The sequence below is a fragment of the Temnothorax nylanderi genome, unplaced genomic scaffold (genome assembly GCF_030848795.1).
Source record: "Temnothorax nylanderi isolate EJ_2023f unplaced genomic scaffold, tnyl_v1.0 TNYL_tig0176_pilon, whole genome shotgun sequence".
Lineage (NCBI taxonomy): Eukaryota > Metazoa > Arthropoda > Insecta > Hymenoptera > Formicidae > Temnothorax > Temnothorax nylanderi.
Genome location: NW_027249238.1, coordinates 53,590 through 80,632, shown reverse-complemented (window position 1 = coordinate 80,632; position 27,043 = coordinate 53,590). Strand labels below are relative to the sequence as shown.

General features: G+C 28.7%; 5 protein-coding genes, 1 long non-coding RNA gene and 1 pseudogene across 6 annotated transcripts; 2 read left to right on the top strand and 5 right to left on the bottom strand.

Annotated features, from left to right (window-relative positions):
- The first annotated feature begins 1,231 nt into the window (after positions 1 to 1,231).
- LOC139778259 (odorant receptor 94a-like) lies at positions 1,232 to 4,080 on the top strand. Its single transcript, XM_071716127.1, has 5 exons — positions 1,232 to 1,593; positions 2,443 to 2,775; positions 2,913 to 3,114; positions 3,308 to 3,463; positions 3,846 to 4,080. Exons 1-5 carry the CDS (start codon positions 1,232 to 1,234, stop codon positions 3,900 to 3,902), a joined length of 1,110 nt encoding a protein of 369 aa, XP_071572228.1. The 3' UTR covers positions 3,903 to 4,080.
- Positions 4,081 to 6,299: 2,219 nt separating this feature from the next.
- On the bottom strand, positions 6,300 to 9,096 carry LOC139778229 (putative odorant receptor 85d; annotated as a pseudogene).
- A 130-nt stretch (positions 9,097 to 9,226) lies between these two features.
- LOC139778230 (odorant receptor Or1-like) lies at positions 9,227 to 11,968 on the bottom strand. The gene is made up of 5 exons (XM_071716104.1): positions 11,156 to 11,968; positions 10,608 to 10,943; positions 10,082 to 10,286; positions 9,829 to 9,984; positions 9,227 to 9,446 (listed from the first exon to the last, which is right to left on the bottom strand). Exons 1-5 carry the CDS (start codon positions 11,512 to 11,514, stop codon positions 9,390 to 9,392), a joined length of 1,113 nt encoding a protein of 370 aa, XP_071572205.1. The 5' UTR covers positions 11,515 to 11,968; the 3' UTR covers positions 9,227 to 9,389.
- A 787-nt stretch (positions 11,969 to 12,755) lies between these two features.
- On the bottom strand, positions 12,756 to 15,438 carry LOC139778221 (odorant receptor Or1-like). Its single transcript, XM_071716096.1, has 5 exons — positions 14,706 to 15,438; positions 14,157 to 14,492; positions 13,630 to 13,834; positions 13,362 to 13,517; positions 12,756 to 12,982 (listed from the first exon to the last, which is right to left on the bottom strand). The coding sequence occupies exons 1-5, from the start codon at positions 15,062 to 15,064 to the stop codon at positions 12,926 to 12,928; spliced, it is 1,113 nt and encodes a 370-aa protein (XP_071572197.1). The 5' UTR covers positions 15,065 to 15,438; the 3' UTR covers positions 12,756 to 12,925.
- A 588-nt stretch (positions 15,439 to 16,026) lies between these two features.
- Positions 16,027 to 18,691, bottom strand: LOC139778250 (odorant receptor Or1-like). The gene is made up of 5 exons (XM_071716119.1): positions 18,102 to 18,691; positions 17,313 to 17,648; positions 16,826 to 17,021; positions 16,351 to 16,503; positions 16,027 to 16,234 (listed from the first exon to the last, which is right to left on the bottom strand). Exons 1-5 carry the CDS (start codon positions 18,461 to 18,463, stop codon positions 16,166 to 16,168), a joined length of 1,116 nt encoding a protein of 371 aa, XP_071572220.1. The 5' UTR covers positions 18,464 to 18,691; the 3' UTR covers positions 16,027 to 16,165.
- A 2,477-nt stretch (positions 18,692 to 21,168) lies between these two features.
- Positions 21,169 to 26,809, bottom strand: LOC139778256 (uncharacterized). The gene is made up of 8 exons (XM_071716123.1): positions 26,115 to 26,809; positions 25,388 to 25,758; positions 25,071 to 25,275; positions 24,425 to 24,580; positions 22,020 to 22,366; positions 21,694 to 21,898; positions 21,392 to 21,547; positions 21,169 to 21,216 (listed from the first exon to the last, which is right to left on the bottom strand). Exons 1-8 carry the CDS (start codon positions 26,478 to 26,480, stop codon positions 21,169 to 21,171), a joined length of 1,854 nt encoding a protein of 617 aa, XP_071572224.1. The 5' UTR covers positions 26,481 to 26,809.
- Positions 22,809 to 23,561, top strand: LOC139778232 (uncharacterized). Its single transcript, XR_011719519.1, has 2 exons — positions 22,809 to 22,884; positions 23,276 to 23,561. It is a non-coding gene; the product is annotated as an uncharacterized lncRNA (long non-coding RNA).
- Positions 26,810 to 27,043: the final 234 nt, after the last annotated feature.

Below are 27,043 nucleotides of genomic sequence, written 5' to 3'. Positions count from 1 at the left end.
AATGTTATTTGTAAATAATAAAAATATTGCATTTCTACCCATATAAGCTTCCTAATTAATTTAATAATTTTAAGTAAACATTGTGATATTTGCCGTAAAAAGATAAATCAAATTATTATTATAATAAAAAATACTTTAAGCGATCACGATAAGTATAGCAAGCACCAAAATCTTTAGACTGCCTGGCAATAAATGTCGACAGTCTATAGCTTTGTTGTCGGATCGAATTTCTTAGATGTACATATCCACATGCATGTGTGCCCATAATTCCACCCTTCGCAACTGGTAACTGCATTAAACATTTCATAACGTATCCCTCACAATATATTTTACCTCGTGAAATAATATATTTATGAGTCGATATGCGACACGGTAACAAAATTCACATACTTTACGGTAATAAATCTTTAAATGCAATAATATTTTTCAGAGGCGGAGTAAAGAAAATACGAGATAGAATTCTCAAAACTATAGATATTTAAATTTTCTCTGAAATTTTAATCTTTCTATAACTAGTTATTAACTTTACAGATACTTCTAGAGTAGCGGAGCTGAAACGTTTGATTTATGGCTGTATATCCTATTAATTATTAACGATCGATATAACCTACGTTAAGCTACGCATTGGCAACCGCGTTGAATTCTCAAAACTTTTTCTTACTTGTTATTTCTTTTTCTTCTACCGTAAGGTATGTAAATTTTGTTACTGTGTATATACGTGTTGCATATCGCCTTATATAATTATATTTTCACGAGGTATAACATATTGTGAGGGATACGTTATAAGATAAATAATGTAACCAGTTGCGAAGGGTGGAAATATATGGACACATGGATGTATCTTATACATCTAAGAAATTCGATCCGACAGCAAAGCTATAGACTGTCATTAGACATTTGCCAGTCAGTCTAAAGATTTTGGTGCTTGCTATACTTATTCGTCGTGATCGCTTAAAAAGTATTCTTTTTTTATAATAATAATTTAATTTGTTTCTTTACGGCAAATATCACAACGTTTACTTATAATTATTAGATTAATTAAAAAGCTTATATCGTTAGAAATGCAATATTTCTATTATTTACAAAAAGCATTCTTTAATTGACAAAGTTGCAAATTACTTTAAAAATACGTTTAATTAATAATGTTGTACGTTACACTAAATTTGCAGAAAACAATTACATGTATTGTGTGCTTCGCAGGTAATATTAAAAGAATATAATCTTTTAAAAAATGCGCATACTTAAGTTGAGTTTTTTAATTTTAACGATATGTGGATGTTGGCGACCAAATTCTTGGTCATCACTGCATAAACGCGTAGCGTACTACGTGTATGCAACCATAATAATCTTCTTACTAAATACCTTTACGCTATCGCTATTAATAGACATCACCCTAATAACGGACAATGCCGACGATTTTTGCGATAGTTTCTTTGTATTAATAGACATGTCAATTTCTTGCTTTAAAGTATTCACTTTGCTTCTAAATTACAAAAACATTATTATGCTAATCGACATACTAATGAAGAAACCATGTAAACCGTCGACATCGACTGAAATAAACATTCTCTATAAATTCGATAAAAGCATAGAGTAAGTATAGAGTGTTAACAAATCATCAATAATATCATAATATATTTTATTATTGTTTAATATTAATAAAATTATTGAAATTTACTTTGTGTTACTTTTCATATCTAGATCTTTTACGTAAATATTTCTTTTTCTATTTAAATGTTTAATAAAATTAATGTACGGTAAATAGAAACATACAACAGAACATGCGCAAGAGTTATTTAAAAAATATATTGTTTTTTTTTTAATTAACCCATGAAGTTCTCGAAGACTTTTCTGTTTTGTTGCCATGTATCTTGAGTTTTAATCAAAATTTTTGGAACGCATTGGTATTCAGGCGTAAAGTGAGTTGCTCTTTTCGAAAATCTGGTTGGCGATGTAGTGGATTACTTGGAAAAGAAGATACAAAAGTTGAAAGTGAAGGTAAAGGAGTAACTGATCTCTATCTCTTACTGACAAATATTCAACTAATAACTAATTTCCTCTACCTTCTTGAGTAGAATAAATCTATATGATTATTATTGACCTATAATATAAATTCTACTTAAAACGATAGACGAAATTATTTATTAGTTAAATATTTTTCAGTAAATAGGCGAAGTTATTTACTTATTTACATCTAATTTCAATCCTTATATTTTTTCCGGATCTCCCACTTTAATGCCAATTACATTTTTGAAAAAGAAATTACCTTTATATGTAGGTATGTACCAAATGCGATCTAAAAATTTGTATTGCATACGGAGTTACAAGAACTTAAGAGCGTAAAAAATAAATAAATAAATAGATGAATATAAAAATAAAAAATTTATATACAATCTATGAAGATAATGTATGTATTTGAGGAACATTTTATAATTATTTTAGAATTAATACTTGGCGCTTCGTATGTTTGGGAATTATAACAATATTATGGATCGTGTTATCTTCTTTATTAAACTTGAGATATGGAAAATTGACATACAGAGCATGGTTGCCATTTGATTATTCATCAATGTTACTGTTCTATCTGGCGTACACTCATCAAATGATAGGTGTGACTGTCTCAGCATTCACTAGTATGGGTTGCGATACTCTCATCTGTGGATTATTAGTCCATATTTGCTGTCAAATTGAGATCTTAACTTATCGTTTGAGAAGAATTATATCTCATTCAAACGTTCTTCGCGATTGCGTGCGTCATCATTATGATATATTCAGGTTAAGTTTTACAATTTTGCCAACTTTACACAATTTACTCAATAATTTTTAAATTACTATCGTGTATATCTGAATATCGTTCTTCCAGTATATTTTATTAAAATATGTTATTATACGAACAATTTGTTAAATTCTAGACTTGCGTTTATTGTAAATGAAAAGTTTAGACTGGCTATTACTATCCAATTTACATTAACTACATTGATGATATGCTTCTGCCTTTATGAAATAAGAATAGCAACAACGAAAGTCAAACATATTGAAATAATTTTATATATGGCTTGTCTTTTAATTCAATACTTCTTCTATTGTTGGTATGGGAACGAATTAAAGATAAAGGTATGGTAATAGATATTTAGCTGGTATGGTAGGTATAGATGTTCTCAATTAAATGCTGAATCTGTTCTGTATTTTTGTTGCAAAATTCTAATAGTATTAAATAATTTTAATATCTACGAGGTATCAGTAATATAAATATATTTTATTTCTAACACAAATGCTATCTATGGATACATTTTACATATTTCAGTAGAGTCAACAAATGATTGATCATATTTTCGAAATGGAGTGGCTGACATTGGACAAAAATAGAAAAAAGTCTTTAATGATAATGATGAGGCGAACAACTCTACCTATTCAGATTACTTGTGCTCATATTGTTCCCTTAAATCTTGAAACTTTTATGGGTGTTAGTATAAATGTTATAAAGCTAATTTCGCCAAATTTTAATTTTAGATATATTTAAATATGTTCTATGCATTTAAGGAATAATTTATAATATATTGATTTATTATATTATTAAAATATTTTAACAAAAACAAATATTATCCATTTAATTTTAAGTACCTATTTAATAAATTAAAATTGTTCACGCTATTTATGAAATAAATTTGGAAAATACTGGAAATTTGGAATCATTATTTGGAATAATATAAACAAATTCAGCACTATATGTATTTAATGTTAAAATTTAATGTATCTAATATTATTGTTGACAAAGTTAGCTGCAAATTTATTAATTACTGAACCTATTTAGATAACCATGAAGATTATTTGTTTATTAATTTTAGATACTTAAAATGTCTTATTCCACTTACAACTTACTTATACAAAATATGCAAGTGTGATTTTATGAGAGACTGATGGACTTAGATCACTACTCAGATCATAATATTAAATCTGAGAAGAGGCAAAAAAAGAAGAAAGAAGATAGTATATTTGCAATTAGTAGTAACAATTAGCATTAGTTATTGTCACCTAACACACTACATTTAATGTATCACCTTATTAAAGTAGAAAAATAGAAAAGAATGATCGAAAAGTGTTGTTTATTCTATTGCACATTTTTCTTATATTTTTACATTTATTAACATCTATTTTGTATTTATATTTTACATTTTATACTTTCTTGCCTATCCCGCCTATTATGACACACTTTGTAATATAATTTTCACATGTTCTGTTTGTAAGGTGAGAATCAAAAATTGCAGTGCCTAAAAATCAATACGGAGACAGAATCATATACGGCAACCTTTCAGTAACACGCAGAATGGTTATGAAAAAAATAAAATATTTTTAACTAAAGAAAAGTAATAAATTGCATTATCTTTATTAAAATTTATAAAAATTATAAAATTGTCGGCAGTATTCGTATTCTTTCGATTCTTATATGCTACTTCTAACTAAAAACGATGTTATATGTTACAAATGTCAGAATAAAAGAGGTACTGTTTACATTTTTAGAGACCTACAATACCACGGTATGATCAAGAGACACGGTAGTGTCTCGCGCCAAGTACACGCGGAGCGAGACCGACCGTGACTCTTTTACGCGACGCGACGATTTGCGAGTACTCGAGATGTTGAGATCTCGATAAAAATATACTTATAGAATCTGCAATGAGAGATTCCAAGTCCAATATCTATTATTGATAATAACATAACTGTGAGGACAATGTGATCTTAAAGAAAAATTGTGCGATCTATAAACGTTCCACGATTGTAATTTGTTCAAAGAATGTTTGGTTCGTTTCCTAGTATAATATTTTCAAGATGCCAAAATTTTGGAAATATAGTGGTAAATAAAATGTCGTGCAAAAGATATTCTTCATGAATGCATATTGTAACATAATCGTATTTTTGAATTTGTATTTATGATACAGTTAATGTCACAAAAATATTAATATTGTTGTGTTAAGAAAGATGTCAGTGCAGTCATTTTGACTTACAGATATTAAAATGACAAAATGTGTTTAATTGCAGCTTTGCTATCACGGTCAATGAAAAGTTCAGGTTTACTATTGCTATTCAATTTAAGTACAATGGCGGTGTGTTTCGATTTATATCAATTAACTAGGTCGACACAAAGAATGAAAAGTATGTTCAGCTGGCGTAGCACATCATTTTTTTATTGTTGGTATGGAAATTAAATAAAACTAAAGGCACGTAATTTTGGAATAATGAATTACGAATAAATAATCTTTATTAAATTAAATAAATAAATTATAGCAATCAATCATAAAATTAATGCTTTTTGGTTATACATATATAAGTGATGTTTCTATTTTAATATTATTTTATAATAATGTGTATGTGCGCAACAGAGTCATGTATGCAAAGTGTATGTGCACAACAAAGTCGTGTGTGCAAAGTGTTAAAATGATTTTCTTATTTTATGTGTGCAATGTGTGCAATGTGTTTGTGCATATAATAAGGCCATTTGCGCAAACGTTCGTATTTTTAATTATTACATGTACGGAATAATGCCTGTAATCGCTCTGTAGGCAATCGGGAATGTCGTCAAACGAAGCTGTCGGCAAAATGTTGTAGGCAAACGAAGCTGTTGACAATTGGGAATGTAGGCAAACGGAGCCGCTTCCCAAATTGTATCCCTAACATACACGAATAAAAAAATGAGACGCAATATAATTTTATGATCAACTGACAAAAATTTATATAATTTTATTGGTCGATTTGCAAATGGTGATATTTCTTGTTCAACCACCTTCTTATAACCACTGGAATTATATTATTTATTTTGCAATAATATGCTTTGCAATATAATATTATCACGAATTTGATATATAAATATATAAGTATAGTGCACAAATATCACGTTTGTGTGACGATTTTCGAATGTATTTGCTCTTGGAGACGAAGTGAAGAAAACGAAAGAAAAAAAAACAATCAAATATTGAATTCCAATAATTTATAGTTCTAATATTCTATATGTACTGTTATTTGTATAGGTGAAATTATATATTTCCGAAAAAAAGCATTTATATTACCTTTATTACATAGCGAAATGCTAGATGTATAATACTATTATACCATACATCTTTTTTCTACATGTAGACTTTTGATGCTACAACTTCTAATAAAAAATTTGAACGTGCATATGCATATAATTTCATTATATGTATTTATAATATCTATATACATTCGACATATATATACACAATGCTACAATATAGTTTAATATTATTAAACTATATAATAATAATTTTCTCTATCCCTGTCTCTCTTTCTTTTTCTCTCTATCTCTCTCTCTCTCTCTCTTTCTCTCCCTCGATTGCTACTATCGTAGAAAGATAAACATAAATAACTTCTTTTTATTCTTTTAACCAACAAAAACTACTGTTTTACCAGAATCAATATTAATTATAATATTCCATTGTTTCTGTTTGCATTATTTTTTAAAATTATTTGAATGCAAATTACAATGTTATAAATTATCGTATCAGTTTGTATTACACTTGCTGCAAGATATTGTAAGCTGAATATGATGTTTTAAGCAACTGTAAAAAATAAATATTAGAAAATTTAATTAGAAATGATTTTTAAAAAAATATACAAAAATAAATTAAAACAATTTATTTTAATTTATTTGGATTTTATACATATTGTTATTAATTGCAAATCCAGTCAGATTCATTTAATCCTGTGATAAAACAAACATTTTATACTAACACCCACAAAAGAATCAAGATTCATAGAAATAATATAAGCGCTGGTGAATTCAATGGGCATTGCGCTACGTTTCATAATCAATAATAAAGCTTTCTTAACATTCTGATCCAACATACACCAATCCATTTCGAAAATGTTACTCACAAGTTGTCGGCTCTATATTTGTGATAAAATAATATTAAAATATAAACATTAATTATATAAAAAAATAATTAATTTAATTATTATTTACTATACCTAGTTGATTTATTTGTTTAAATTATTATTTATTCATAATTGTTATTTTAAAAATCACGTACCTTCAGTTTCACCTCATTTCCATACCAGCAATAAAAAAAGATTTGCGTCAGCATGCTGCACATATATAACGCCAGCTGACCATACTTTGCATTCGTCGTGGTCGACCTAGTTAATTGATATAAATTGAAACACACCACCAATGTGCTCACCATAAACTGAATAGCAATAGTAAACCTGAACTTTTCATTAACCGTAAGAGCAAAGCTGCAATTAAATACAGTTAATTGTTTCAAAATCTGCGAATCCAAATGACAGCTACATTGACATCTTCATTAACACGGCAATACTAATATTTTTGTATAGCGCGTCAACTATATCTCTATATATAAATACAAACTCAAAAATACGATTGTGTTGCAGAATGCATTCATGAAGAATATCAGGCTCATGTGCTATTCTTCTCAGACGAGATTCCAATATTTCAATTTGGCAGCAAATGTGCACCAATAGTCCACAAATCAGGCCGTCGCAAGCGATATGAAGGATGGATCCGATTATCAAACTTATCAATTGGTGAGCATACGTGATGTGAAATAAAACTGGCGATGAATAATCATACGGTAACCAGGCTCTGAATGTCAATGTCCGTCTTCTGAAGTCCGTGAGTAACGACGTTAACGTAATGCACACGCAAGTCGTCTCAACCAGAATTGCATAATGTATCGTGTTTGCTCTGCAAAATAGCTGTAGACATTGTCGCGTTTCATTTGTAATTCAATCTTTCACTTAATATCAATTTACTACTTTTTCTTAATATATGTAATTTTAGTATAAGTATAAGTATAAGTATAAATATAAATATTACTATATTGTTGTATTTTTTAAATTATAATATTGTACATATTTTAATTTACTTAGAAGTATAAAATGTGAACAATATCAACCAGAAATATTTAAATCTCGAGTTTTCAAGGTATAATACTTACTGCACGCCTTTATCAAATTTGTAGAAAATTTTTATTTCTTTCGATTCCAATGGTCTACATGGTCTCTCCGTAAGAATATTGGTTAACTTTGCAATATTTTTGCGATTTACCAACATACTAAACATTTTACAACAAGCGACGGTCGTTGCAAGTAACATGTAAAAATTATCGGTGAAGTCTTCTGCATTGTCCACGGTAAGAATAATATCCAGTAATTGTGATAAAGTAAATGTGTTTACTAACACAAGCACGAAGAATGTATGCACATGGTAGATTACGCGTTTATATGATGACGTCCAAGAATCCGGTCGCCAGCAGCCGCAAATTATTAGAAATTTAAAAGTGGAATCTAATACCCGCATTTTATAATATATTTTTTGAAATTTTATTTACTGTGAAAATTAAATCGTAATAAAAATTTATATATACTTTTTATATATTTTTTCTTATCTTTCTTTAGTTATATGAATTAGATACATAAAACTGGCTAAAAAAATTGAGTAATTAATTTTTTTTAATAAGTTGAAATAAATATACAAAAGTTTTGTCAAATAAAACTCTAAGTAAAACGTTATGATTTGCACAAAATTGTCTGCACAAGTAATAATCTAATCTGCGGCAAACTCTTGAGGAGGGCAAGTATAGAATGTCTATAGATTTGTGAATTTCCAGTAAGAATACTCTCCTCGTTCCTTCCTCTGACTTACCCCTCCTTATCCGACTGTTCTTAATATTTAATTTGTAACGTTGTCCCTCCACATGCAACACAAATGTTAAGCATAGACTTTGTCTGATAGTGTAGTATGTTATATTAATACTTGAAAAATAAATGATACGTTAGAAAGCACAGCTGAAAGAAAAAAAATGACAATCGAATGTCGCATGAACGAGATGTATATCCGCACGCCGCATAAAATATTGACATTGGTAACTCCCATGCTTCTACTAGGAAACATTCAGTATCCTAGGAAATATTACCTCTATCTGGAAATAACAAAAATATTAGTTTATCGACTTCATAGATGATAGATTTTCTTTTTCTTTCTGTTTGATTCCTATTAACCTGATTCCTATTTTTTTGTATTGACCCTATAATTATTATCGATTTTCCAGTTTTCCCATAATTACAATTTCTAATATAATACATATGTATACAATCTTAAATAACATAATTATAACGTATTACTAGTATATGACGTAAGTAAAACCCGCATGTTAAGATAAGTTGCAATAAAAATTGTAATACAAGTATTTCAGTTTTTTTTTTTCGTTTATAATATCAACAATACAAGAGTTAATTGTTAGTATTAAACAAAATATATATTTTGTATGATATTTATATGCACATATGTATGTGACATAGATTCACATTGCGTACTATATTACGCCAATATTTTGCTTTACTACATGTGTCCAACATTACGATCCTTGCGTTTGCTGAAGTATATTATAAGCTGAATACGATGTTTTGAGCAACTACAACAGAAATTATTATATGTAAACATATATAATTACTTTTTAACCTATAATTAATATATATAAATATATAATTAATTGAAATTAATTTCTTTTTATTAAATGTACTAAATATCTAAATTACTATTAACATATAAGCACACAAAATAATATTTCTCATTAAATAATCAAATATATTAAATAATATGTAATATAATGTCCCATATTTAATAATAATATTTGAATATACTTTTACAAATATCAGTATTTAAATATATTAAATAATATAAAATATGTATATTAAATAATATATCTTATTAAAAAAAGCAAGTACATTCGTTATTAAAATTTTATTTACGACTTCTGTTTAATTATACATATAATGACACATTTCGATACTAACACCCACGAACGAATCCAGGTTCATAGAAATAACAGAGGCGCTAGTAAATTCAATTGGAACTGCAGCACGTCTTACGATCATTAATAAAGCTTTCTGAGCATTTTTATTGAACTTAAACCAATCCATTTCGAACACATTATTTATTAACTGTCGACTCTGTATTTAACAATCAAAGACCTACTCTTTATTTTATCCACATAATATACTAAATATTTTAATTAGAAGAAATATCTTTTTTTTTTAATATACATACTCTCAATTTAACTTCGTTCCCGTACCAGCAATAGAAAAAGATTTGTGACAGCATGGAGCACGTATACAATATTAATTGCATATACTTTGTTTTTAACGCCGATGCCTTGGTAAATTGATACAAATTAAAGCACATCACCAATGTACTCACAACAAACTGGACAAATATAGTTATCCTGAATTTTTCATTTACTGTACGAGCAAATCTAAAATTAGTAAAAAGTAATAATGCAATAATTAAAAAAATGTTTAAAACTTGAAAATGTAAAAAACGTACGATAAAAGTATATAAACACCAGATGAAAATCATTTTTACAAAAATTACAACCTTTAATTGACGTAAAGTATATACATTAATTAAAAGTATATAAATATGTACAAATTGACAAAGAAATATATTCAGTAGAAGGAATTTCATTACTCCTTTATCTTCAAAACTATTATCTTTAAAAACTAAAATGTCCTTACATCTAAATAATAGTGGAAAGTTTGTACTACATAATTTTACGTTAGTTATAAAAACGAACTTGAATATATGGTTGTGCTGAAGAACACATTCGCGAATAATGTTAGGATCATATACGCTTTTCCTCAAACGGTGCTCCAGTATTTCTATCTGGCAGCAAATGTGCACCAGGAATCCGCATATGAGACTATCGCAAGCCACATGGTGTACAGATCCAATTGTAAAACTAATCAATTGATGAGCGTATACGAATGGAAAAAGTAGCGGCGAGGAATAGTCAAACGGTAGCCATGCTCGGAACGTCAAATTTCCTTTCCCGAATTCCGTCAGTAATGACGTCACAGCAACAGATAGACACGTTGACTCGACTAAGATAAAATAATGAAGCGTATTCGACCTGTAAAATGACTATAGACGTTTTCGCGTTTCACTTTTTATTCAATATTTTCTTCAATTGCTAAAGCGTTACGTTTGATTTGTTTATTCATATATAAGAAGCAAACTTAATGTAACGGCGCGCAAGCAAGTTAATATATATTTTAGCTATGCAATATTGTTGTATGTATTTCAGTAGAGCAATAATAGCTGATGCTAGCTCGCGATGCTTACTGTATGAGTTTTTCGAATTTCTGCCGAATCTTCACCTCGTCAAGTTCAACCGGTCGGAACGGTTTACTCACAAGAACCTCGATTAACATCTCAATATTGCTGCGATTCATTAATAGAGCGAACATCTTACAGCAAGAAACAATCATAGCGAGTAGCACGTAAAAATTATCGGTGAAATCATCGGAATTGTCCACGATCATAATAAGATCCACCAATTGCGATAGCATAAACGTGTGTATTAGTAACATTACGAAAATAGTGTGCACGTGATAAACTGACCGTTGATACGACGTCCAGGAATCTGGTATCCAGCATCCGCAAATCATTAATATTCTAAACGTAAAAGCTAATATTCGCATTTTTAATTTCCGATTGATTTCCGTCGAAGAGTCTCAATCAGTATTTTTTCTCCAGATAAACCGCGTGTGCCCGTAAATCATTTTTTAGAGATGATAATGTCCTCTCTCTACATATATGTATATGTATATTTCTTTCTTATTTTAAACGTGAAATCTCGTGTATCTTACAATAATAAATTGATGAAGTTAAATTACAACTCATTCAACGATTTTCACCATTTACTAGTTCAGGTTCAGATCATGTTACAATAAAATATTTTCTCGGGAAATATTATGGTGCACAGTGAACTCTTGAGGGAGACTGACGTTCATAGAACGTCTATAGCCTTGCGATCTCCCCAATAATAATATGTTTTGCTTAACGTCCCCTTCCCATATGCGGCAATTTCTATTATTCAGATTGCTATGTCCTTCAGATAATAATATCTTCATGCATCAACCTCCCCGTGTGCAGTTTTTTTTCTGGTTGTTAAATATAGACACACAGTATTGTATCTTGACATATAGTAATACTTCCTGAGAAATATAAAATATTAAAAAGCAAAGCAAAAAATTAGACGTTTGGAAATTCTAGATAATGCAGCATTCCATACCTATATTACAGTATTAGATATTCTTCTGAATCAGAGATCAGAGGATGTAAGTGGCAATAAATTTTGCTGCTTTATATTGATTTTGGCGACGGTAATTATTAATCGACGGTAAATATTCTATAACTTGTTGGAACTATTGCTGAACGTTAGGAAATATCTACGGCTGTATCATCCAGTTATATTCCAGTCAAGCACTTTAACATTCTGTCACATTGTAATAAGCCATAATCTCACGTGTACATTATAATATAAAATAATATATGAAAATATGGATATATGATAAATAAAGATGCGTCAGAGGAAAAAATATAGCGCAAGTAATGGCATTATTAAAATTATTTCCTTTTTATGTGAGTGTAATATACAATTATGACAATATTAAATTATAGATTAACAAAAATATTAGTTTATCGACTTCATAGATGATAGATTTTCTTTTTCTTTCTGTTTGATTCCTACTGACTTGATTCCTATTTTTTTGTATTGACCCTATTATTATTCATTTTCCAGTTTTCCCATAATTACAATTTCTAATATAATACATATGTATACAATCTTAAATAACATAATTATAATGTATTACTAGCATATGACGTAAGTAAAACCCACATGTTAAGATAAGTTGCAATAAAAATTGTAATACAAGTATTTCAGTTTTTTTTTTTCGTTTATAATATCAACAATACAAGAGTTAATTGTTAGTATTAAACAATATATATATATTGTATGATATTTATATGCATATACATATGTTTGTGACATAGATTCACATTGCGTACTATATTACCAATATTTTGCTTTACTACATGTGTCCAACATTACGATCCTTGCGTTTGCTGAAGTATATTAAAAGCTGAATACGATGTCTTGAGCAACTACAACAGAAATTATTGTATGTAAATATATATAATTACTTTTTAACCTATAATTAATATATATTAATATATAATTAATTGAAATTAATTTCTTTTTATTAAATGTACTAAATATCTAAATTACTATTAACATATAGGCACACAAAATAATATTTCTCATTAAATAATAAAATATATTAAATAATATGTAATATAATGTTTCATATTTAATAATAATATTTAAATATACTTACAAATATCAGTATTTAAATATATTAAATAATATAAAATATGTATATTAAATAATATATCTTATTAAAAAAAGCAAGTACATTCGTTATTAAATTTTATTTACGACTTCTGTTTAATTATACACATAATGACACATTTCGATACTAACACCCACGAATGAATCCAGATTCATAGAAATAACAGAGGCGCTAGTAAATTCAATTGGAACTGCAGCACGTCTTACGGTCATTAATAAAGCTTTCTGAGCGTTTTTATTTAACTTAAACCATTCCATTTCGAACACATTATTTATTAACTGTCGACTCTGTATTTAACAATCAAAAGACCTACTGTTTATTTTATCCACATAATATATATATTTACTATAGTAAATATTTAAATTAAAAGAAATATCTATTTTTTTTAAATATACATACTCTTAATTTAACTTCGTTCCCGTACCAGCAATAGAAAAAGATTTGTGACAGCATGGAGCACGTATACAATATTAAATGCATATACTTTGTTTTTAACGCCGATAACCTGGTAAATTGATACAAATTAAAGCACATCACCAATGTACTCACAACAAACTGGACAAATATAGTTATCCTGAATTTTTCATTTACGGTACGAGCAAATCTAAAATTAGTAAAAAGTAATAATGCAATAATTGAAAATATGTATAAAACTTAAAAATGTAAAAAACATACGATAAAAGTATATAAACAGCAGATAAAAATCATTTTTACAAAAATTACAAACTTTTAATTGACGTAAAGTATATACATCAATTAAAAGTATATGAATATGTACAATTTGAAAAATAAATATATTTAGTAGAAGGAATTTCATTACTCCTTTATCTTCAAAACTATTATCTTTAAAAACTAAAATGCCCTTATATCTAAATAATAGTGGAAAGTTTGTACTACATAATTTTACGTTAAATATAGAAACAAACTTGAATATGTGGTTGTGCTGAAGAACACATTCGCGAATAATGTTAGGATCATATACGCTTTTCCTCAAACGGTGCTCCAGTATTTCTATCTGGCAGCAAATGTGCACCAGGAATCCGCATATGAGACTATCGCAAGCCACATGGTGTACAGATCCAATTGTAAAACTTATCAATTGATGAGCGTATACGAATGGAAAAAGTAGCGGCGAGGAATAGTCAAACGGTAGCCATCCTCGGAACGTCAAATTTCCTTTCCTGAATTCCGTCAGTAATGACGCCACAACAACAGATAGACACGATGACTCGACTAAGATAAAATAATGAAGCGTATTCGACCTGTAAAATGATTATAGACGTTTTCGCGTTTCACTTTTTATTCAATATTTTCTTCAATTGCTAAAGCGTTACGTTTGATTTAATTCCGGCTTAAATAAGAAGCAAACTTAATGTAACGGCGCGCAAGCAAGTTAATATATATTTTAGCTATGCAATATTGTTGTATGTATTTCAGTAGAGCAATAATAGCTGATGCTAGCTCGCGATGCTTACTGTATGAGTTTTTCAAATTTCTGCCGAATCTTCACCTCGTCAAGTTCAACCGGTCGGAACGGTTTACTCACAAGAACCTCGATTAACATCTCAATATTGCTGCGATTCATTAATAGAGCGAACATCTTACAGCAAGAAACAATCATAGCGAGTAGCACGTAGAAATTGTCGGTGAAATCATCGGAATTGTCCACGATCATAATAAGATCCACCAATTGCGATAGCATAAACGTGTGTATTAGTAACATTACGAAAATAGTGTACACGTGATAAACTGACCGTTGGTACGACGTCCAGGAATCTGGTATCCAGCATCCGCAAATCATTAATATTCTAAACGTAAAAGCTAATATTCGCATTTTTAATTTTCGATTGATTTCCGTCGAAGAGTCTCAATCAGTATCTTTTCTCCAGATAAACCGCGTGTGCCCATTAATCATTTTTTAGAGATTATAATATCCTCTCTCTACATATATGTATATGTATATTTATTTGTTATTTTAAACGTAAATTCTCGTGTATCTTACAATATAAAACAACAATAAATAGATGAAGTTAAATTTCAACTCGTTCAACGATTTTCACCATTTACTAGTTCAGATTCAGATCATGTTACAATAAAAATATTTTCTCGGGAAATATTATGGTGCACAGTAAACTCTTGAGGGAGACTGACGTTCATAAAACGTCTATAGCCTTGCGATCTCCCCAATAATAATATGTATTGCTTAACGTCCCCTTCCCATATGCGGCAATTTCTATATATTATTCAGATTGCTATGTCCTTCAGATAATATCTTTATGCATCAACCTCTCAATGTGCTTTTTTTCTGTTTTTTTTTCTGGTTGTTAAATATAGAAACACAGTATTGTATCTTGACATATAGTAATACTTCCTGAGAAATATAAAATATTAAAAAGCAAAGCAAAATATTAGACGTTTGAAAATTCTAGATAATGCAGCATTCCATACATATATTATAGTATTAGATATTCTTCTGAATCAGAGATCAGAGGATGTAAGTGGCAATAAATTTTGCAGCTTTATATATTGATTTTGGCGACGGTAATTATTAATCGACGGTAAATATTCTATAACTTGTTGGAACTATTGCTGAACGTTAGGAAATATCTACGGCTGTGTATCATCCAGTTATATTCCAGTCAAGCACTTTAACATTCTGTCACATTGTAATAAGCCATAATCTCACGTGTACATTATAATATAAAATAATATATGAAAATATGGATATATGGTAAGTAAAGATGCGTAAGAGGAAAAAATATAGCGCAAGTAACAGCATTATTAAAATCATTTCCTTTTTATGTGAGAGTAATATACAATTATGACAATATTAAATTATAGAGTCAAGAAAATTTTATTTTAATTTTTGGCTTCGCACCAATTACTCCAATAACATAAAAAGCACAAATAACAATATTAAATAATAATCTCTCATTTAGTCTTCGATACTTTCATCTCGCATTTGCTGAAGAATATTGTAAGTCGAATACGATGTCTTGAGCAACTGCAGCAAGCAAATTTAATTAAATTTAGAATACGTATTTTAGAATTGTTATAAAAATCATGATTGATTACGCCACATGGAGACATAATTACAAATCAAAATAAATTTGTACTAACAGCCACGAACGAATCGAGATTCATAGGAATAGTGTAGACGCTTAATTCGATAGGGATGCTACCACATCTTGTAATTGTTAACAAATCTTTTTTTACATCTGATTCTAATTTGAGCCATTCTATCTCAAATAGATTACTGATCAATTGCAGACTCTGTATTCAAAGATACAAAATGTTTATTTATTTATCCTGATTACAATAAAAAAGGTATCGAGTTAAACAATTATACTAAAAAAGATATCGAATATGTAAAAATGTAAGTATTAAAACAAAACTAAGAGAAGTCTTGCACATCAATAATATATAACAGTTACATATTTATCGTTTAAATACCTTATTTAAATAATGTTAAAAAAATAAAAAGTTTACATTGTTAAAGTGTACAAAAGACATAACGTAGAATATTTAATTTTTTTTTATATAATAACAAAATAAAAAGATCACACAAGATAGATTGATTTTAACAATATACCACCTTTAATCTGACTTCATTTCCATACCAACAATACAAAAAAATTTGTGTCAGCATGCATGACGTGTACAATCCCATTTCGATGACTTTTGCATTCGTTTTGGTCAATTGATATAAATTAACGCATATCACCAACGAACTTACTATAAATTGAAAGGTAATGGTCAACCTAAACTTTTTATTTACCATAACAGCAAACCTGAAAGTAATCAGATATACTATTTAATTTTTACAAATGTAAATTAACTTCACAAATATAAATAATGTATTTTACAAAAATTATAAAAAAGATCTTACTTTTTAAAAAATTTATATTGAATACAAGGAAATTAAATACAATATTGTTCTATATAACGTTTTTGTAATTTATCTTTTGTGCAAATAAAACTATGCTACATATGCACAATTATACATAAATTGCAAAATTCTAATTTTTATTTTAATATTAATGTTAATATTAATATTTTAATATTAATTGTATAAAACAAACTTCATTATAAGATTGTGATGAGTGACACAGTCACGAAGAATTTCTGGGTTATACATGACTTTTTTCAAGCGAGAATTCAGTATCTCTATTTGACAGCATATATGCAACAGTAGTCCACATATTATGCTGTCACAAGCAACATGCATAATAGCTCCAACAAATAAGCCTATTAATTGGTGGAAATATGTAAAGTGAAAAAGTACTGTCGTTGAGTAGTCGAATGGTAACCACGCTCGGAATGTTAACTTTTTCTCCCAGTAGATCGTAAAGAATGATTGTACTCCCATGAACGAGGTTGAGAAAATAACTAAAATCGCATAATGCAGCGTATTCATCCTGTAAGTAACTACAAGCGGTTTTACATCTCACTTATTATTCAATATCTTCGTCAATATTATCTGCTGCAATCGATATATTTTCTAAAATAAAGTGGTGATATGCAATTTTTTTCCGAAAAAATTATACTAATAAGAGCTTTTACTAAATTAATCTAATAGAAAACAAAGCGTTGTGTAAAAGCAGACGCAAAAGAAATTAAACATATAATATTTTTATAAATAATATAAGAGAGATTTCTAATAGAGCTCCAATTTAATAACTTACAATTAGTATTGAGAAAATTAATATTATACTAAATAAAATGAATATTATACTGAAAGACCAACTGACTAATTCTAAATTCACTATAGTTTACTATAGTCAAATTTAATGGCAAATTTCAAATAGTACGAATATAAATTATATTTAATTCCTATAATAATTAGAAAGCTGTTACGTCATAATACTTACTCAATAATTTTATCAAATTTCTGTCGAATTTCCACTTCCTCTAGTTCGATCGGTTCACACGGCTTCTTCCTAAGGATGTCCGTTAGCAATGCGATATTACTACGATTTATTAACAGACTAAGCATTTTTTGACAGGAAACCATCATTGCAAGCAACATGTAAAAATTATCGATAAAGTCGTCCGCGTTGTCCACGCTCAGGACCAAGTCCAAAAATTGCGACAGCGTAAACGTACTTATTAGTACAAATATAAAAATTGTATATGCATAATACAGCAAACGTCTGTGGGGAGACGTCCAGGAATCCGGTACCCAGCAACCGCAGAATGTTAAGACTTTAAGTGTAAAATCTAACACACGCATTGTAACTTTCTCCGTCTATTTCCCGTATATGACGAAAGATACGTTCAACATATATCTCTTTCCATTTATTTCGGAGACAATGTCGCAGATAAACATATTACATAATTATTTATCGTAAATTAATTTTGTAGAGATAAATTATATACACTACGTTATGTAAACTAGCAATTAAAATGGTTAGGTATCGACAAAATATCTTTGATTGCAGTAACGTCAGAATCGTTTCTACAGTGGTATAGCTCGCAATAAAAGCTTTGACGAGACTGACGATGTTATCGAATGTCTATAGCCACGCTCAAAATAGCCACAATTTTCTGACGAAGATATTCTCTGCCTCCCTTCGTGAATCAAGATTTTTATTATTCAAATTGTACAATTGTGTTCCTCAGATAATTTTGTCATATATCAAGTAGAGAAAAATGCAATCGTTAGATATAAGTCTCATATTACTATGACATGCATGTAGCTCTATGAAAATAAAATCATGAATAAAATAATGTCTTACGAAGTACACTATTGAGAATAAAGAATAAAAGTCCTCGATCACCGTCGTGAATAATTAAGTATATTTCTTTTACTGAAAAATTGTTTTACTTCAAGCTGATCGTATGATAAGTGGCAGTAGCGACAGTAGCGAAAATCTTCTCTCTTTATGTTGACGGCTCTATTTCTTCAAATAGTAAAATTAAATATTTTTAATATATACATGATTTTTAAAATACAAGTGATTGAACAAATCCCCACAAACATAATAACAATTTAACAAACATATTAAACATATTAAGATAATCATACCGTTGACATAAACCGTGACATAAAAGTGTATTATAAAGATATTACCTATAAATGGTGCGCACAAGAGGAAATATTGTACAACATATGAGATATCGTTTTATCTAGTAATTTTATTTAATACACAAATTATTGATTATGATATTCTAACTTAATGTTTTACTTTTATATACACATTTGTTTCGTACAAAGATAACGTTTATATATATACAAATATAAATATTAATTTTCTTCTACTTTCGTATTCTTACTATTTCATTATCGCATTTGTTGAAATAGATTATACGCAGAATACGATGTCTTGAGTAACTGCAATAAATAAAATTATTTGCTTACTACGTACTTGTATTATAAATTAATAATAACCAATTTATTATAAATTAACAATTTATTTCTAACAACACAAACAATCTAACTGTGTAACATAAAACGCTAAAAAAGTTAGGTTTAACTTAATCATATATTCTATTTTAAATCAATTTACTGCATATTTATGTTTAAATGCAAAAAAACCTTCATAAATTTGGCTATTATATAATATAAAATCAATCACTAGATTAAAAATCAATTTTTATACTAACACTGACAAATGATTCAAGATTCACAGAAATAATAACGTAGGTACTGATGAACTCGATAGATACCATACCGCGTCTCATAATTATTAACAAACTCTTTTGCACTGGATAATCCAATGCATACCATTCCATTTCGAACACACTACTGACCAGTTGCTGACTCTGTATTTAAAAATATATATAGAAAAATTCATTTTTTAACTTTTTTAACTTTAATTTTAAAATAAAATGGAGAAAGACTTAAATTGCATTTTTTGCAAATTGATTTTATATATCTATATGTATACAAAGTATGATAAAATGAAATAAATTCATAAACTAATTCGAAACATAAGTATTTGCCCCCCCCCCTCTCTCTCTCTCTCTCTCCGCTTCTGAAAAATATTATTGCATCTAAAGATATATTACCGTAAAGTATGTGAATTTTGTTACCGTGTCGCACATATCGACTCATAAATATATTATTTTACGAGGTAAAATATATTGTGAGGGATACGTTATGAAATGTTTAATGCCATGCAGTTACCAGTTGCGAAGGGTGGAATTATGGACACAAATGTGGATATCTACATCTAAGAAATTCGATCCGACAACAAAGCTATAAACTGTCGACATTTGCCAGTCAGTCTAAAGATTTTGGTGCTTGCTATACTTATCGGTTGTGATCGCTTAAAGTATTTTTTATTATAATAATAATTTGATTTATTTCTTTACGGCAAATATCACAATGTTTACTTACAATTATTAAATTAATTAGGAAGTTTATATGGGTAAAAATGTAATATTTTTATTATTTACAAATATCATTTGTAAATAATAGAAAATAAAGAAATATCTATTAAACACTTATGATATAAATATAGAAGCATTCTTTAATTTACAAAATTGCAAATTACTTTAAAGTTACGTTTAATTAATAATATTGTACGTTACACAAAGTTTGCAGAAAACAATTACATTTATTGTGTGCTTCGCAGGTGATATAAAAGAAGATAATCTTTTTAAAAATGCGCATACTTAACTTGACTTTCATACTTTTAACGATATGTGGATGTTGGCGACCAAATTCTTGGTCATCACTGCATAAACGTGTAGCGTACTACGTGTACGCAAGCATATATTAATCTTCTTACTAAACTCGATTGTTCTATCGTAGAAAGATAAACATAAATAACTTCTTTTTATTCTTTTAACTAACAAAAACTACTGTTTTACCAGAATCAATATTAATTAATATTCTATTGTTTCTGTTTACATTATTTCTTAAAATTATTTGAATGCAAATTACAATGTTATAAATTATTGTAATTATTATTTTTATCGTATCAGTTTGTATTACACTTGCTGCAAGATATTGTAAGCTGAATATGATGTTCTAAGCAACTGTAAACAATAAATATTAGAAAATTTAATTAGAAATGATTTAAGAAAAAAATATACAAAAATAAACTAAAACAATTTATTTTACTTTATATGGATAAATTTATAATATTGTTATTAATTGCAAATCCAATCAGATTCATTTAATCCTGTGATAAAACAAACATTTTATACTAACACCCACAAAAGAATCAAGATTCATAGGAATAATATAAGCGCTGGTGAATTCAATGGGCATTGCGCTACGTTTCATAATCAATAATAAAGCTTTCTTAACATTCTGATCCAACATATACCATTCCATTTCGAAAATGTTACTCACAAGTTGTTGGCTCTATATTTGTGATAAAATAATATTAAAATATTAACATCAATTATATAAAAAAAAATAATTAATTTAATTATTATTTACTATACCTAATTGATTTATTTGTTTAAATTATTATTTATTCATAATTATTATTTTAAAAAATCACGTACCTTCAGTTTCACCTTATTTCCATACCAGCAATAAAAAAAGATTTGCGTCAGCATGCAGCACATATATAACGCCAGCTGAGCATATTTTGCATTAGTCGTGGTCGACCTAGTTAATTGATATAAATTGAAACACACCACCAATGTGCTCGCCATAAATTGAATAGCAATAGTAAACCTGAACTTTTCATTGACCGTGATAGCAAAGCTGCAATTAAACACATTTTGTCATTTTAATATCTGCAAGTCAAAATACCGCTGCATTAACATTTTTATTAACACAATAATATTAATACTTTTGTGATATTAACTGTATTATAAATACAAACTCAAAAATACGATTGTGTTGCAGAATGCATTCATGAAGAATATCAGGCTCGTGTGCTATTCTTCTCAAACGAGATTCCAGAATTTCAAGTTGGCAGCAAATGTGCACCAATAGTCCACAAATCAGGCCGTCGCAAGCAACTTGAAGGACGGATCCGATTATCAAACTTATCAGTTGGTGAGCATACGTGATGTAAAATAAAACTGGCGATGAATAATCATACGGTAACCAGGCTCTGAATGTCAATGTCCGTCTTCTGAAGTCCGTGAGTAACGACGTTAACGTAATGCACACGCCAGTCGTCTCAACCAGAATTGCATAATGCATCGTGGTTGCTCTGCAAAATAGCTGTAGACATTGTCGCGTTTCATTTGTAATTCAATCTATCACTTAATATCAATTTACTATTTTTTCTTAATATGTAATGTTTCTTAATATTCTTAATATTTTTAATATGTAATTTTAGTAATATTAGAATATTATTGTATTTTTTAAATTATAATATTGTACATATTTTAATTTACTACTTAGAGATATAAAATGTGAACAATATCGACCAGAAATATTTAAATCTCTAGTTTTTATTTTAAAATTATATCATATGTTTCGTATAACTAAGCAGTTAATTTAATTATAATTATAGAATTATTTGGCATTTTCAAGGTACTTACTGCACGCCCTTATCAAATTTGTAATAAATTTCCATTTCTTTTGATTCCAATGGTCTACATGGTTTCTCCGTAAGAATATTGGTTAACATTGCAATATTTTTGCGATTTACCAACATACTAAACATTTTACAACAAGCGACGGTCGTTGCAAGTAACATGTAAAAATTATCGGTGAAGTCTTCTGCATTGTCCACGGTAAGAATAATATCCAGTAATTGTGATAAAGTAAATGTGTTTACTAACACAAGCACGAAGAATGTATGCACATGGTAGATTACGCGTTTATATGATGACGTCCAGGAATCCGGTACCCAGCAACCGCAGAATGTTAAGATTTTAAGTGTAAAATCTAACACGCGCATTGTAACTTTCTCCGTCTATTTCCCGTATATGACGAAAGATACGTTCAACATATATCTCTTTCCATTTATTTCGAAGACAATGTCGCAGATGAGCATATTACATAATTATTTATCGTAAATTAATTTTGTAGAGATAAATTATATACACTACGTTATGTAAACTAGCAATTAAAATACTTAGCTATCGACAAAATTATCACTCGACAAAATATTTTTGATTGCAGTAACGTCAAAATCGTTTCTACAGTGGTATAGTTCGCAATAAAAGCTTTGAAGAGACTGACGATGTTATCGAATGTCTATAGCCACGCAATTTTCTGACGAAGATATTCTCTGCCTCCCTTTGTGAATCAAGATTTTTATTATTCAAATTGAATAACTGTGTTCCTCAGATAATTTTGTCATATATCAAGTAGAGAAAAATGCAATCGTTAGATATAAGTGTCATATTACTATGACATGTAGCTCTATGAAAATAAAATCATGAATAAAATAATATCTTACGAAGTACACTATTGAGAATAAAGAATAAAAGTCCTCGATCACCGTCGTGAATAATTAAGTATATTTCTTTTACTGAAAAATTGTTTTACTTCAAGCTGATCGTATGATAAGTGGCAGTAGCGGCAGTAGCGAAAATCTTCTCTTTTTATGTTGACTGCTCTATTTCTTCAAATCGTAAAATTTTAAATATTTTTAATATATACATGATTTTTAAAATACAAGTGATTGAACAAATCCTCACAAACATAATAACAATTTAACAAACATATTAAACATATTAAGATAATCATACCGTTGACATAAACCGTGAGTAAAAGTTATAAAGTATTATAAAGATATTACCTATAAATGGTGCGCACAAGAGGAAATATTGTACAACATATGAGATATCTTTTTATCTAGTAATTTTATTTAATACACAAATTATTGATTATGATATTCTAACTTAATGTTTTACTTTTATATACACATTTGTTTTGTACAAAGATAACGTTTATACAAATATAAATATTAATTTTCTTCTACTTTCGTATTTTTACTATTTTATTATCGCATTTGTTGAAGTAGATTATACGCAGAATACGATGTCTTGAGTAACTGCAATAAATAAAATTATTTGCTTACTACGTACTTGTATTGTAAATTAATAATAACCAATTTATTATAAATTAACAATTTATTTCTAACAACACAAACAATCTAACTGTGTAACATAAAACGCTAAAAAAGTTAGGTTTAACTTAATCATAAATTCTATTTTAAATCGATTTACTGCATATTTATGTTTAAATGCAAAAAAACCTTCATAAATTTGGCTATTATATAATATAAAATCAATCACTAGATTAAAAATCAATTTTTATACTAACACTGACAAATGATTGAAGATTCACAGAGATAACGTAGGCACTGGTGAACTCGATAGGTACCATACCGCGTCTCATAATTATTAACAAACTCTTTTGCACTGGATAATCCAATGCATACCATTCCATTTCGAACACACTACTGACCAGTTGTTGACTCTGTATTTAAAAATGTATATAGAAAAATTCATTTTTTAACTTTTTTAACTTTAATTTTAAAATAAAATGGAGAAAGACTTAAATTGCATTTTTTGCAAATTGATTTTATATATCTATATGTATATAAAGTATGATAAAATGAAATAAAATTCATAAACTAATTCAAAACATAAATATTTGCACCCCCCCCCCCTCTCTCTCTCTCTCTCTCTCTCTCTCTCTCTCTCTCTCTCTCTCTCTCTCTCTCTCTCTCTCTCTCTCTCTCTCTCTCTCTCTCTCTCTCTCTCTCTCTCTCTCTCTCTTAATGTATCTTACTTTATTTGTATAAATTAATTTTTGTGATACAACAATTTGACATATCTTTAACATGTTACTGTCATATTAGACATTAAAATATATGCGTATACTATCTCAAATATGTACAAAAAACAAAAAAAATGCGAGAAAAAATACAAAATTATATATATTAAAAATATATATCTATGCATACCTTTAGCTTAACTTCATTTCCGTACCAGCAATAAAAAGAGATTTGTGCCAGCATGCAAAACATATATAACATTATTTGAATAAATTTCGCACTTAACATGCTCGTCTGCGTCAGTTGATACAGATTGAAGCACACTACTAACATACTCACTAAAAATTGGATGGTGATTGTTAATCTAAATCTTTCATTCACCATTAATGCGAATCTAAAATTGATTGGACGTAACTTTCAAACATTTCTGGTTATATTTTTATATTTATATTTTTAATTATATTCTTATATGTATGTTTCGATAATTATATTAATAAAGAACTGACTGAAAAATGCATGTATGCCGTACGACGCATTCACGAAGAAAATGTGGCTTGTCCACGATTTTTTTCAAATGACACTCTAATATTTCCAGCTGAGAGCAAATGTGCATCAATAATCCGCAAATTAGGCTGTCGCAAGCGATATGAAGGACCGATCCAGCCGTCAAGCTTATCGATTGATGAACGTAAGCGATTCGAAATAGCGTCGGCGAAGAATAGTTGAACGGTAACCATGCTCGGAAAGCTAGTCTGTGTTTTCTGTAGTCTTCAAACACACGTGTTACTAAAGCAAATGCACATGTCAATTCGACCAGAGTTGCGTAGTAGAGCGTATTTGTTCTGTAAAATAGACATTTTCGGATTTTCTTTGTCATCTTTTTCATTAGGCTTTACCCAACCAATAGTAAGAGCCTCTCGTATGGTAATGTAACGTAACGTAACGTAGGTCAACGCACAAGAAACGTACATAACGCCGTAACCAATACTCTAACACTTTAATTTAACGTCATGTAAAATTAATCCTCGCGAATAAATCAGTTTTTAAAAAAAAGTTGCTTTGTATTTGTGGCTTTGGGTCCTATATGAACAATGCCTAATTATATGACAATATGTTATATTATGGGCAATATTTTTTGTGTGACTGTTATTTTCTCACATAACGATTTAATTCTGTATAACACATTATTACGTTTAACTAATTACGTATAACTAATAATTATTATTGAAATACTTGCTGTACGATTTTGTCAAATTTCTGTCGAATCTTTATCTCATCGTGTTCAGTAGGCCTATATGATTTCTTCATCAGAGTGTCGATCAGCATCGCAATATTGTTACGATTATTCAATAAACTAAACATCTTGCAGCATGACACGAAACTGGCAAGCGTCACATAGAAATTCTCGGCGAAGTCGTCAGCGTTGTCCACAGATAGAATTAAATCCATCAATTGTGACAACGTAAATGTATTTACTAGCAAAGCTATGAGGATTGTATATACATCATACACGATACGTTTGTACCATGACGTCCACGAATTCGGTAGCCAACATCCGCAAATGGTAAGAATTTTAAATGTAAAAGTCAAAACGCTCATTTCTCTTTTACTTGTCGTGCCCAGTAACGTTAGAAGGCAAAGATTTTATTATACAAAACGTTCTTGTATTATATAAGTTTTATATATTTTTTTTTATTTTTTTTTTAATATTACTTTCGATATCATAGAAAGATTCTGATTATTTCATCATAAATAAAATGTTTATTATAATTTACAAAAACATAATTTTCAGTTAGTAAATTACATACATTTATTTAATTACTGTGAAATAATTATGCATAATTAAATTTTCGTTAAAAAGAAACTAATTGTAAAATAAAAGAACGGTGATAGTTTTTAATTCAGTGTCTTTTGATTATCGGTAGTTAAAAAATACAGGTGTATTGAGCACTGCAATACGACGAATATAATTCTTTGTAGCACAAATGTAGACAAATAAGAAGATTTAACTGACCATAAAAGAGTCTATATTTTCGCAATTCAATTTTTTATCTGCGACTTCCGTCTATGCAGTCGACAACTATATCATTATCGTGGCATAAAACTTGCAATTTTGCGTCCCCACGCAGAACGATGTTTTCGCACACGCAACAGTTTTAAAA

Bases quoted from the DNA above. Each gene is read 5' to 3' on its own strand.
- LOC139778256 (XM_071716123.1), bottom strand. From the start codon at position 26,480: ATGAGCGTTTTGACTTTTACATTTAAAATTCTTACCATTTGCGGATGT. The intron at 24,581-25,070 runs GTATGCATAGAT...TTTTAAATACAG, and splicing joins GAAATGAAGTTAAGCTAAAG to AGTCAACAACTGGTCAGTAG. The intron at 22,367-24,424 runs GTTAGTATAAAA...CAATGTCTACAG, and splicing joins ATCTTCAATCATTTGTCAGT to CTATTTTGCAGAGCAACCAC.
- LOC139778259 (XM_071716127.1), top strand. From the start codon at position 1,232: ATGCGCATACTTAAGTTGAGTTTTTTAATTTTAACGATATGTGGATGT. The intron at 1,594-2,442 runs GTAAGTATAGAG...TAATTATTTTAG, and splicing joins AAATTCGATAAAAGCATAGA to AATTAATACTTGGCGCTTCG. The intron at 2,776-2,912 runs GTTAAGTTTTAC...GTTAAATTCTAG, and splicing joins CATCATTATGATATATTCAG to ACTTGCGTTTATTGTAAATG.
- LOC139778230 (XM_071716104.1), bottom strand. From the start codon at position 11,514: ATGCGAATATTAGCTTTTACGTTTAGAATATTAATGATTTGCGGATGC. The intron at 10,287-10,607 runs GTTCGTTTTTAT...TACTAATTTTAG, and splicing joins CAGCACAACCATATATTCAA to ATTTGCTCGTACAGTAAATG. The intron at 9,985-10,081 runs GTATGTATATTA...TGTTAAATACAG, and splicing joins GGAACGAAGTTAAATTGAGA to AGTCGACAGTTAATAAATAA.
- LOC139778221 (XM_071716096.1), bottom strand. From the start codon at position 15,064: ATGCGAATATTAGCTTTTACGTTTAGAATATTAATGATTTGCGGATGC. The intron at 13,835-14,156 runs GTTTGTTTCTAT...TACTAATTTTAG, and splicing joins CAGCACAACCACATATTCAA to ATTTGCTCGTACCGTAAATG. The intron at 13,518-13,629 runs GTATGTATATTT...TGTTAAATACAG, and splicing joins GGAACGAAGTTAAATTAAGA to AGTCGACAGTTAATAAATAA.
- LOC139778250 (XM_071716119.1), bottom strand. From the start codon at position 18,463: ATGCGTGTGTTAGATTTTACACTTAAAGTCTTAACATTCTGCGGTTGC. The intron at 16,504-16,825 runs GTGGTATATTGT...CTTTGAATACAG, and splicing joins GAAATGAAGTCAGATTAAAG to AGTCTGCAATTGATCAGTAA. The intron at 16,235-16,350 runs GTTAGTACAAAT...TGCTTGCTGCAG, and splicing joins ATCTCGATTCGTTCGTGGCT to TTGCTCAAGACATCGTATTC.